Genomic DNA, 13,716 nt, shown 5'->3' with positions numbered 1-13,716 from the left:
AAGTGAACACCATCAACATAGTTATTGCGATCCGAATTTTTCACTCCTGTTATTTTCCAGTAACGACAATGTGGTTGGCCCTTTATTTGTGCTTTCAAAAATCTGTTAGTCTTAATAACTAAATCATTATACACATTTGATGCAATGACTCGTGTCGATTCTCTTGGTAGAAGTTGGCATATTGTTACTGACTTAATCTCAAATCGAGTTGTCAATGTTTGGGATAATAAAATCAGCCGTAACCCCAATTCCTCTACCGTATCTTCAGAGGCTCCTAATATATCCAAATCGTTACCACCAATGTGAACAATTACATGTTCGGGACGATTTTTCTCTATGAACGACAAAATAGTTTGCACATGATCTGAATTTGAAACTTTTCCGCCGCCGATCCCAAGACATTTTACCTCACAGTTCATCAAGTTGAAATTATGTAATGCAAGTCTATTATAAATAAAAGTTCCCAATCTACGAACGTGTGAACTACCAATTACGACAATTTTCATCGTAAAATTATACTGTCTCTCTAATTAAACTATAATTTTATTTTCTGGCGCTTCAGCTGACCAAAATCACTCACTGGATCTAATACAATATTCTCTTGATACTTTTTCTTGTACTTGTATAGGAACCGTTCCGTGAAAAGTAATACAAGAAAAACCTTTCAATAAAATTAGACTACCATATTCTTTAAACTCTAAAACTCTCAAGCAGGTAGATGCAAATTACGACAAATTACGGACCTATAAATTCCAATGTCAGATAACATATTAAAGTTACCTAATTATCTACAGAATATAATCCTTTTTCTTCTCAAGTCACAATATAATCATATTATTTAAAACACAAATTACGCAGAATGTAATAATAATTTTTAGTTCCAAAATTTTCCTGCCACTTCTAACTGCAACTGAAGCGCCTTCTGAGATCATATAACATGATCAGGGGAAGGAATAACTTGGTGTTTGCGTTTCTACCAAAAAAGAACAAAGAGTTATGCCGCTTTCCATAGTACCGCCTAGTTTGCCAAAAAATCATTTTTAATAAAAATTAGCATATATAATTGGGAAAAATGAAAATTGTGGTTGAATTTATCCCTTGGCAGTTGATATCTAATAGTTCGTTTCTATTTATATTGCATTGTCGTTTGTTTCTTTTGACGACTTCGGTGTTTCTTTTGTTTCGTTGTAATCCTCTTATAATTGTCGTGTTTCCCTCGGTATTAGTCTGTAACCCGGATTCGTTTTCTTTAAATCGAGTTATAACTTTTGAACAGCGGTATACTACTGTTGCCTTTATTTATCTAGTTTTTTAATTGGTTTTATGTCATTTAAAATTAAATTATGTTTGTGGATATTTATTATGTATTGAGCCCTCATTTGTTAATCTGACAGCGACTTTTAGTGATTTTCTCACTTAATTTGTATATTTTTAGATCTGTTGTTTTTGAACTTTGAACCTTATGGTTTTCTTTTCTTTGTTTGAAAGAAGAAATGAAATAACAAGGAGGCAGTCTTAAACCATCGTCAAAGAAAAACAAATGACAGCATGACAAAGACAAATTAGTACAGACAAACAAAACTTCTTACAATACTCTACCGATATTTGCGAACACTACATAAACCAGTATGGTGATAACAGTTGCTCAGCAAGGGTTTTAAATCTTAATTAATTTGAATTATTAAGTTTCAGACATATTTAATAAATCGACTGATAAAGTATATGATAATGGTGTAATATTAAAAGGAATTCGCCGGATTTGATATTGAAAAGGGAATGGTACAAATAGTGTTCATTCGAACATTGAACGAAAATTAACTTCGATTCATGTCTTTCAACATCGGAAAACATTTTTTTACTAAATATACTTTTTTTGTTCATTAAAGTTCATCCATTACCTTTTTGTTCAAATATGGATGATCATTATCTGCCGATATTGGCAATAATATCTAGCCAAAAAAGCAAAATGATCAATATTTGCAGATGGTGTATTTTAGGGCAACTGCAAACGCTTCATTAGAAGGCTGCATTTTGACCTATATCATATAAGTTGCCGTTTTAAAATGATGAAAAAAATCCCTCGGCCTATAAACGATACATATATTCTATTTTTGACATACAAATATTCAAACTTCAAAAAATATTTAGATTTTTTTGCAATTTTATGTTTTTTGGAAGTTTATTTAAGAATTGCAATTTTCTGTGAATAGAGCTCAATCAACACTAAGTTTGCATTTGATTTGGAATTGTGGTGATTTGTTTTATAAGGTCTAGATCATTTTTAGAAAAAAAAATCCATACAAGTAACAGAAAATGGCATTTTGCTTAATTCTGGTAAAATTTACCAGACAAAATTGTTCAATTTTAACCTTTGACCTTGAAAATTGCAACATACGACTAATAACGACCTTGCAAAACAGAAAGTACAGGTAATAAGCTTTCGAATGATACATACTATAGCCGTTTGTTAGGTGGGTGCATTAAAGTCGTAAACTAGGCGTCTTTTTGAAAAATGTTACTCGTCTAGTAATGTACTATTAAATATATAGAAAATTATGTAATCGATTTATACTATTTAACGTTTATTAAATATGTTTTAATGATAAAGGTTATATTTTGATATGTGTGTTATTAATTTCCATCACTTCCTCTGCATACTCTCATATATTGTCAAAGTGTCACAAAGGCTAAATAAAGAGGTTCAGAACAGGAAAATGGCTGAGGTCTAATATAGTAAAGTATGAAACTGAATACTTAAGATTGAAAATCATAGCTGTATCAAATATAATAAGCACGTCATACTATAAATCATACATTCTTTCAAACGATTTCATCAGAAAGTAAATTTTTATTTAAAATGTAATGTAAAATTTCCGTATTTAAAATATTTCTTCTTTAAACGATAATTTACAAAAAGTTATTGAAGGTCATATGATGGTTTTAGGTAAAATTTCAGCATGTCATAAAGTTACAGATTACAGATATCGTCCGTTTTTTGCATAAATTTAGTTTTTCAAAACACCTACAAATGATTTAGTTCAAAAGAATTTATAATAGTTACTTAATATTTAAAAGGACAACATTAAAGTGGTAGAAACTGAACAAAAGAACAATCACATAAATGTCATCAATAAACCAGGAACAACGTCAAGAAGTCGTCAACCTGTCTAGAAGTGATCTAGAAAAAAAATTACAAAAGCATATTCATTATAGTTTCACAGCAAGTAGCTGATGTTGTTTAAATATTTTTAAGTAGAAGATAAAATAAATATCTATGATGAACATTTCATCTAGTACAATCAATGGTGTAACCACAGCAACAACAACGGAGCTAAAGGATGGTTATGATTTACCTGTATATGGGCTAGCTAATGGTACCTTTTACAGCATCCATGTACCAGCACTTATTTGTATATGTTTCAGCTTTACATGTGTTATATCTGTTATAACTTATTCGTTTTACCATCAGCACATATCTACATTCTTTAAGTGGACAAAATGCGAACGATTTGCCGTTTATATTGCCATATGTGATGGACTTTTTAATATTTCCCATTTTTCTGACCATCTGCATATAGTTCTTACAAAGGAACTACCAACACCAAAACATCTGTGTGCTTTCTATGGATTTCTGCTTGCGGAATTTGTCACAGCTCAGAATTTATTGGTCAGCATCGTTGCAATTAATGTTTTTGTTTTAGTTTATTTTCGGAAGAAACTTGACTTTGGATGCAAGGATTATCGACTTCTTGGATTCATTTTTGGGGCTCCTGCCTTAGGACTAACAGTAACAGCTGGCTTAGGACAGTTAGGTCCAAATGGCAGTTTGTAAGTACAAAAATGTAATAGATTTTCTATAAAAAGCATCAAACAAGGCGACATACTTGATAAACACTTTACTTTCATTTTCAACTAGGTGATGATGGCAAAACAAATGTTGTCTAAACAAACTTCTCATACAGACTGTTGAATACTAATATTAAAGAACGTAATTAAGAAGTTATTTTAGCGATGTCAAAAATATCGTTAATCCATTTCCATACAAAACCTAGAGAAATTTTAGATGAGGGTGATTTATCGAGAATATAGACAGGACATTTATATCTTTCATTTCAATTCTTGTAGAAATGGTATTGTTTAATGGAGACGAAACACGCGTCTGGTGTGATAAATTATAACCCTGGTACCTTTGATAACTATTAATGGGAATTTACACCTGTTTATTTTGAATATGACACCAGGAATATAAAAGCGAAGAATGACGCTGCTTGTTGAGTTTACCTTGCTCTTAACACAATATTATCGGCAATATTCGATTGTGGGGAAAATGGTAATAGCAATTCAAATGAGCTGTTAGTCTAATATTCAAATGATCCCACCATATGTCGTTCTATTTCAAGGTTTTTAATATGAAGTAGATGTTTTGATAGTCTTTTATTGTACTGATACACAAGGACAAAGGACGGGTTTTAAAAAATCTTCATTTCCTCTTTCGTGAATTGTGTAAGCTGGAGACTAAAAGAACTAGACGGCCGTACGGTTGCCTATGATTCTTTATACAAAATTCATTTGAAATTTGGTGGATGGTTGTCTTATTGGCAATCATACCCTATATCCTTATTTTTATCTAGAAACAAACGTCTGTGATAATTTGGATTACCAAAACAAATACCATTAGTTGTACAAATGTAGTTCAGAGACAAACGTTGCAGTGGGGGATGTTAGAACATCATTCAAGGTATAACGAAATAATTCAGAAAATAAAGATATGCGGCAATAAAATAAAGGCAACAGTAGAATACCGCTGTTCGAAATTCATAAATCTATTGAGAAAAAAATAAATAAATCCGGGTTACAAACTAAAACTGAGGGAAACGCATCAAAATATAAGATGAGAACTATGACACAACAGAACACAACATTAAAATGTAACACACACATAAACGAACTATAATATAATAATGGTCATTTTGTACACTTGGTACAGGCTATTTCAAGCAAAACATGATGGGTTTAACCTGGTTTTGTGGCATGCCAATTCTCCCGTTTGTATGGCAATGTTAAACATAACATTAAAATGACAACATTACATGACAGGACTACAATACAAATAAATTGGAGAACATATAGGACAGAGAAACACATAAATAATACCTAACAAAAGGTACCAGGTTTAAAATTTAATACGCCAGACGTACGTTCCGTCCACAAAAGACAAATCAGTGACGCTCAGATGAAAAAAAATCGAAAGCCAAAACAAGTACAAAGTTGTAGAGCACTGAGGACCAAAAGTTTCAAAAAGTTGTGATCAATACGGCTAGGGCTTTCTGCCTGAGATAAGAACATACTTTTTATTTAGAATAATTCCTACTTTTGCAAACAGTCAATTTTATAAAATGACTATATAATAGATATACATGATAAAACCGAAGTGGTGACTAATTACAGAAGAAAAATGGACACATTTCATGAAACAACATAAACCAGCACATAAAAATACACAGCCGAGTTAGCCAAAGCCATGAACGCACAACGTGACGTCACATTTGAATTTCTAAAAAGATTTTTCCAAAAATAAGATAGAATTAGGATGGAATTTAAGATTAGATTTGTAAGACTGATATAACATTTATTAATAACAATGAAAACTATAATACTAATTAATATCAAATTGTTGTAGTAATTATATAATTAATTGCATTATCTAGCTATGTAGGTGTTTCTTCTGAATCAAACTGTAAACCAAATATCGTATAAATTGCTAAAATCTAATAAATGAACTTATTGATTATCTTTACCATAACATACAAATACAAAAAAAAATATTGATTTACATAAATCTGGTGAAGAGGAACCTTGAGGGATCCTGTACTGGAAATCAACTATAAGTAAGTATAAAAAACGTTAAGACATTGACAAAAACTGATGAGAATAACAAATATAACATCAAAACTAAATACATGAATTTGGGATAGAAAAGTACCGTGACACGTCTTATAGCAATGCGAATTCACACTCAGCACAACAGGTACTATCGGGAGTAAGTCACGTTCGGTAATTGAAATATCAGACGACGCAATTAACATGTTCTTCCTACTGCATAAAAAGGTATCTTCGGAATCCTTATTGTAAAAAATGTATCAAATTACCGTATAGCGTATTATTTTCGCGGATTATAAATTTCTTTTATTTTCGCGGATAGAACAAAATCGCAAAAAATAAATTCCTCCATTTTAAAAGTGCAAATGCAAAGGTACTGATTAAAGTTTTGAATCCGCCAAAATATTAAACGTCAAAATTTGTCGTATACCTTATTTATTGTTATAAAAATAACCCACTATACGGTACTTTAATCATTGACTCCTTTAATGAATGATTTTTATTTTTTTTTGGTTTCAGTTGCTTCTTTGATGGTGTTAAAGGACAGATAGCCAACTTCATATATACAACTATTCTACTTTCTGCCATTACAATTACCAACATACTTCTTTACATCATTAGCTGGTTTCGTATTTATCGGGAAACGAAAGCTATTAAAATATCGCGAAAATCTTTGATCGCTTCGCATAGAGCGGCTAAAACCATGTCTTTATTTGTTTTTGCTTTCCTAGTACAGTGGTGGGCCATGGCAACGTACGGTATATGGCAGTGGGTAACGGATGTTCCACAAACTTTGTTCCATTTTGTGACAACTTTCTCAAATTTGGGTGGTGTTCTCAATGGAATAGTATTTATCATTATTGTACGGAGGAAAAGATACGCAACTGATTCTTCAATTAGTATACAATATATCAAAGAATCGACTACCGATAAAACAGTTACTATGCACAGAAAATTAAATAGTCAAGTCTAAACGTAACTAATCTTTTGTTGCTTTTTGTTGTTCCTGGATTTTTTTATTTAGATTTTATGTTATCAAAAATTGTGTACAGCATCAAAATAAGGCGTACAGGTACATTATGCTGTTACCAGCACTTTAATGAACTATCATAACAGTAAAAAGGAAGAAACAGAAGAAGAAGATGATGATGAAAAAATAGCACCTTATACTGTTCTTTGCTTTCATTTACCTCAAGTACTTGACATTGATTAGACTTAGACAGCTCCTTCCCGATATGTGCAGTATTAATATGAAACGATTTCATAGCATACCTGGTTGTTCTGTCTCTTTGGGACCTGCTGTTACCTGTGATATGAAATTATAGTTTTGTAGTTTAATGTTAAACAAATCATGGAAATAACTTGGCCTATTTCTACACCAAGGACTTGATTGTCGTATTTGGTACATTATTCGGAATATTAGGCTTTTACCGTCCTTACAACTTCGTTCTTGGTCTTACTACTTTTGTTATTTGGTCGACATTTGCGGGTGCCCACTATTTTCGGCAAAATAGGATCTGGAAGAACCGAAAACACACCTATTCATTTCGCCAAATGCATTCAATCCCATTCATAAAAGTTCAGTTTGAAAAAAAGCAATCGATGATCGGCAATATTTCGAGGTTACATTCTTCGTAGATGCCAGCAATTTATGTTGCTAACCAACCCATGTTGTCAGATATATATATACATTAAATGGCATGACATTTAAAACTATAGTGGGAATACTACGTTCAAAGTATAAACATAATAAAATTGTGTCCTCAATATAAAAAATGCTTGCCTTATTTTCAACATTTGGACTATAAATTAAAGAGAGAGAGAGAGAGATATTTTCAAAATATAATTCAACAAGAGTGCACAGGTTTAAATGTCTTGACCGATTTACTCATGATTTAACTTATATTGAAAGTCTGTGATATCAAGGTTTTACTTCAAGTATCATAAACAGACAAATGTTTAGGTGGCAATCACGGCATTTAAAATGTGCAAAATAGTAAAAAAATATATTATTACATATATTTTTCAAACATAATTCAAAATTATATAAAAAATAGTATAACCTGGTCAGTTTTTATTTGATTGATTAACATCTAGTATGAAAATAAATAAAATGAGTAATTTCTTACAAACAAAGTTTATAATATAACCCATTTATTGTTACTCTGGACCCTTTAATGGACAGCACACCTCTATGTGTTACCATCATTTTAATATAAATAACGTAAATTCATATAAGAATATATATCTCTATAACTCTCAGTGTTAACTTCTTAATCCGACACCTAAGTATTCTAACATCCTGCTTTAACCGACACATTTTCATTGTTCCAAATTATCCCTATCCTTGAAGACAAAACCTGAGTATTCCGACATCCTGCTTAATCCGACATTTTTTCTAATCCCCTAGTGTATGTCGGATTACACAGGTTACACTGTACAAATAAACTCATCATAGATTCCAGGACTAAACTTTGTAAATACGCCAGACGCGCGTTTCGTCTAAAAAAGACTCATCAGTAACGCTCGGATCCAATATATTCTAATTTAGTATGTTATTTCTGTTTTCATTTTATAAATAAACCTCAAGTGATTGCCAAATTATTGTTTAAATGTCTTTATTTCTTAACTCGTTGAACTATATCTAAAAAACGATAAAAATTATGCATTTATCTTTTTTATCATCTGAAATATTACTGATTGAATAAAAAAATTTATATGTTGTTGATGTATCAATTTCCGTTTTAATGATGTAAAATAATCATTGGGTCATCGACTTCGTTTTTACGGTATATATCATCCAAAGTGGTGTTCTAGCTTAAAAATACCACAAAACATCCAAATTATCGTAACGACATCGCGTTACAGGCCGTAAAACGTAAATTTTTGAAGTTTTTCACGAACAACTAGGCAACGTATTGATTATCAGACAAAAAACGAAGTCGGTGACCAAATAATTGTTTATGTCATTAAAACAGAAATCTATGTATCAACAACATATAGTTTTAAAAAAATCTATATATGTATTAGCATTTTAAGACAAATTTAAGAAATATTTTCGTCGATTGTATGTGCTTTCTATACAAATGATGTTTTAAGATGAATAAAGATATAAATGCATTAATTTTTCAATTTTCATATATAGTTCAACGAGTCAAAGTTGTACGAAAAAAATTAGACAATTCTGTGACATAGCCCATTTATTGTTCACTCACCTTGATAGGAAGTGAAAAAAAGAAATGTTGACAATAATTCACAGCAACTTGACCTTAACCAAATAAAAGAAATTCGTTATCAAGTTTTGAAATAATTTTACTACATATTTTGCAAAATATTTATCCTATTACACATCATAAGTGAGTATTTCACAAGAACTATGTTTTTTCAAGTAGTTACCATAAAAATAAGGTCAAGGACAATGGAATATGACAGAAACAATAATTTTCATAATTAGTTAAATCAAATATTTGAAAAGTATTTATAAAATTAACGGTACCAATTTTCTTGCACCATTTCCAACGCAATTGTCAAGCCTATAATACTGACTATAGTTTTGATGTGTCTTTTACTCTTTCGTACACAATTAAATTTGGATGTAGGGTGTTTACGTGTCTGCGATCATGTCTATTTCAAATTTGTTTTGTTTGGTACGTTTGAAGGTTAAACAAATGATTGCAATATCTTATTTTCTCTGTGATTCTCTAGTACTAGTATTCTAATAAATACTCATAAATAATGATAAAAAGGCAATTAAAAGTATAAAGCTCGACTGATTTTGATTTTCAGTACGAATACAGACCGTTAAAGCGTGGTCTGAAGTTATTTGAGAGAGAGAGGTTTCAGAAGAGTTACCACAGGGATACGAGTAAAGGCTACTAAATAGGTTAAACAACAGTTAAGGCTATAACCTTTTGTGTACCCTTGGTATCCTCTTCCTCAATTATTTATACATATTTTTTGTACGACCTTCGGATTCTGTTCTAAAAGGAATAAGTGTTGGTTTTTTTTTAACACAAAACCATTTGCTTTCTTCTTTTTTTTATAAAGATTTTAAATCTGAATATAGACAACCCAGCAAGTTAAAATAAAAGGTTTTTTTTTCATTCAAATGATAACCATCATGCCACTGACAAGCTGCCCAACATTTAGCAGGCATGGGAAGTCCCCTAAATTATTATGATATGATAAAATATGAGGTTAATTATGATTCACGGTTCAACCTCCTTGTCCGATGATAAATAGAATTGGAATGTTTTTAAATTTATTTCGCTGGTCCTTTTACGAACTGGTTTCTGCTTATTGTTAAAGTGACCTGTAGTTATTTACTTTTTTCGTCATTGGCAATTATACCACATTTGCAATATTTACACTCGATAAATATTTATATATTGTAAAATAAATGTCCCTAAAGCATCATACATGTACAAAGCTCCTTAATAACACCATCTGCATTTAAGGGGCAATAGTTGTCAAATTCATGTTCACATATTTAAATCTAACTAGTTAAACAAAAAGTATAAAACTAACAATGCATGGACTCGATGGTATGTATCTGAATTTCGCATGTTTTTTGTCTAGGCGTCGTCTAATTAACCATTGAGATGACATCCGAAGACTGCCGACAATCATATTACCTGATATAAACATTAATATAAATAGATAGGGACCACGTGCATTTAGATTTTTCTAGGTCTGTTTTATTTCATATTGTAGATTAAACGTATATTTATCGCCGTTTTACCTGTATAGAATATTTTTTGTGGATAGAATCAGTCAACCAAATGGCTCATCCTTGTTTTATTTGCAATATTGACATTCTTTTCCTTTAAATCGCTTAATTCATATATAACCAATCTTCGGATAAGGGTTGAAATTGAAGGTCACAAGGCTACGGATTCAATGTGGCAATCAGTGATGTTTCTAAGCTTATTTTTACAAAATTGAACTGGACTGGTTGCTAAATGCGTATTCTGATTTCACTTTCTCATTTTCATTAATGATTTAACAAATTAAATAAATCACATTTAATCTCTTTATTCTATTTCGTAGCTAATGCCCCTTTAACAACTGACAATATATAAACATAGTTTTAACTTTCGTCTATGGTTAGATATAACAGGAAGATGTGGTGTGAGTGCCAATAAGACAACTCTCCATTCAAATAACAATTTATAAAAGTAAACCATTAAAGGTCAATGTACGGCCTTCAACACGAAGCCTTGGCTCACACCGAACAAAAAGCTATAACGGGACCTAAAAGTACTAGTGTAAACCCATGCAAACGGGAAACCCAACGGACTAATCTATATAAAAAACGAGAAACGAGACACACGTATAAATTACATAAACAAACGACAACTACTGTACATCAGATTTCTGACTTTGGACAGGTGCAAATATTTGCAGCGGGATTAAACGTTTTAACGGTACCAAACCTTCTCTCTTTTTCTGAAACAATAGCATAACATCACAACATAGAATACCACACGATAAAATATCAATTGGAAAGCTGAACTCAATCAAAAAACGTAAATTAATGTTGCTTATTTTATCTTCATCATAATGAGGTATTATATACAGTTGTATCGTATGTGACGAAAATTACAAAATATTATTTTTCATTTTAAAACCAAATTCCTGAGAAGCCATTTGCCAGTAAATTCGTTATGGTATAGTGAGCACAAAAATAACTTGAACTCAATTAAATTTTAAAGATTAATTGCCATACAAACATTTATCACAGTGAAAAAATTGAATAATAAGAGAAATTACGACAGTGTACAAAAACAAATTGTAAGTACAAGGAAGCGAATATACTTCTATTTTTATTTCAATCATTACATTTGGTGCACATCGGTGTTGTGTACATTTAAATACTGAAGATTTCATCTCTGATGAAAACATCTTACATCTTACGTGTACAAAACTACTTCATAATGATTCATTCTAGGGTAAACATTTAACTTTTTTTAAATAAAAATAAATAAACAAAATATTTTAAAAACAACGTCCAAGGAAGCCTTGGTAACACATCATTACAAACATTTATCATAATGCATTTGTAATGGCAAATCCAACCCTGAAACCATTCTAAATGTCTCCCTTTGACCAGAAAAAAAGTATCAATATGGGACTTAATGTTTGTTAAGAAGTTAGTTAAGAACTCACTAATAAAATAAAAACTTAAATAAGCAGAAAGGTATACAAAGGAGTATAAAACAGATGGATGGACAGAGAAAAAGTGATTTGCCAACAGCTAGCACTTGCACATTAAGCATTAGGTAATAGATTGAATGAGTGTCTGATGCAAAACCTTAGAAACATCCAGCAGAAAAATTATAATAAAAAGTAATATCATCCATTTTCAGAACAACCAAATTAGAAATGAATACACCCATCTGTGTACCTGATAACACCCGATTTTCAACATGCTAGCCCCTAAATTACCATGTAATCTTTCATAGACACATTATTCTGACTTTGAGCCAAATAATATATGCTCTTACTCTTAATTGGTGTCTAGTTTGATCAATTGACGGATCAACCCCAACATCCTCCTGCATTTGAAGCAGGTGCAAAATAAAGATGAGGAAATATCCTCGAATAAACATACAAAAAATCAATATAGGCAAATAATGTTATACTATTATTAGTTAAATCATACCAGAAAAGAGGAGAATGGAAAATTTCTCTATTACTCACTAACTTACAAACAGTTTTAAAATGCACAGAAATTTAAAAAAAAAAATCAAGTTTAAATCTATCTAATCTGTTACCGCTGTTGGATGGTGTACTAAAATTTTGTATTTTTCAAAATAATCAGTCAATATATGTTCTCACAGGGTCACCATTTCTTCACATTTTATTTGATACTTGAATAACTAAAATATATTATTCAAAATATATTCTAGACTTATTATTAGGGCTTTCCGTTTTAAAATTCCTCTTAGTTCAATTTTTTTTTGTGGTTTTACTTTTTTCTTCATGTTTATATATTTACAACTATGGGTAGGAACTATTTTGTTTAAAATATGTACTACTTTCCTGTGTGTTTTTTCTTTTTTACCGGGTCAGATTTGGTGGTGTAACATCTGATTAAATTTATCTAAAATTATTTTTGCAAATAAAATATAAGTTCGCTCAAGTTTTAAAATTGCAATGAGGTGAGAGTCATTTTGCTCCATTTTTGTAATATTTTTGTAGTTCTTACTTTGCTGAACATTATTGCTGTTTACAGTTCATAAAAATATTCAAAATAAAAATAAAAAACTGCAAAATTTCGTTAAAACTACTAATTCAGTGGCAGCAACCCAATAATGGGTTGTCCGATTCTTCTGAAAATTTCAAGGCTGATAGATCTTGACCAATTGAACAATTTTACTCCGGTTATATTTGCTCTATTAGCAAAGTATACGCCGCAGCAACTATTTTACATGATTTAGTTCTTAAAATAGATTTTCAAATTGTCAGAACAATAAAACCCCCAATTTTTGTGTGGATCACGTTATTCAGCCTTTAGATTTTTAAGGAGTGTTTTGTGGATATCTGTATTTCTATAGTAACTCTTTTTTGTCATGTGGTTGTCAGTATCTCTTCAGTTAATTTGTTTTGAATGTACCTTTGATATGTTCAGTCTCTTCAATTTTTCTTTTTAAAATCAAACATTATTTGATGCAGGTTCCTTGCGTCTGTGGGGATTTATAATGACAAAAATGATATAGCTCGTCACCTGTTTCAGCTCTTACAGCCTTGCCTTTAAATATTTTCCTAATGAAGGTAAATCCAGAAAAGCTTTGGACGCATAATAAACTGTTATCACAGAGATATGTCTCGCTT

At 30.9% G+C, this 13,716-nt stretch overlaps 1 protein-coding gene across 1 annotated transcript; it reads left to right on the top strand.

The window, feature by feature from the left end:
• The first annotated feature begins 3,234 nt into the window (after positions 1-3,234).
• Positions 3,235-8,480, top strand: LOC139516067 (uncharacterized). Its single transcript, XM_071305887.1, has 2 exons — positions 3,235-3,828; positions 6,400-8,480. The coding sequence occupies exons 1-2, from the start codon at positions 3,275-3,277 to the stop codon at positions 6,851-6,853; spliced, it is 1,008 nt and encodes a 335-aa protein (XP_071161988.1). The 5' UTR covers positions 3,235-3,274; the 3' UTR covers positions 6,854-8,480.
• Positions 8,481-13,716: the final 5,236 nt, after the last annotated feature.

Source organism: Mytilus edulis, chromosome 3, assembly GCF_963676685.1.
Source record: "Mytilus edulis chromosome 3, xbMytEdul2.2, whole genome shotgun sequence".
Lineage (NCBI taxonomy): Eukaryota > Metazoa > Mollusca > Bivalvia > Mytilida > Mytilidae > Mytilus > Mytilus edulis.
This window is presented reverse-complemented; position numbering and strand designations above follow the sequence as displayed.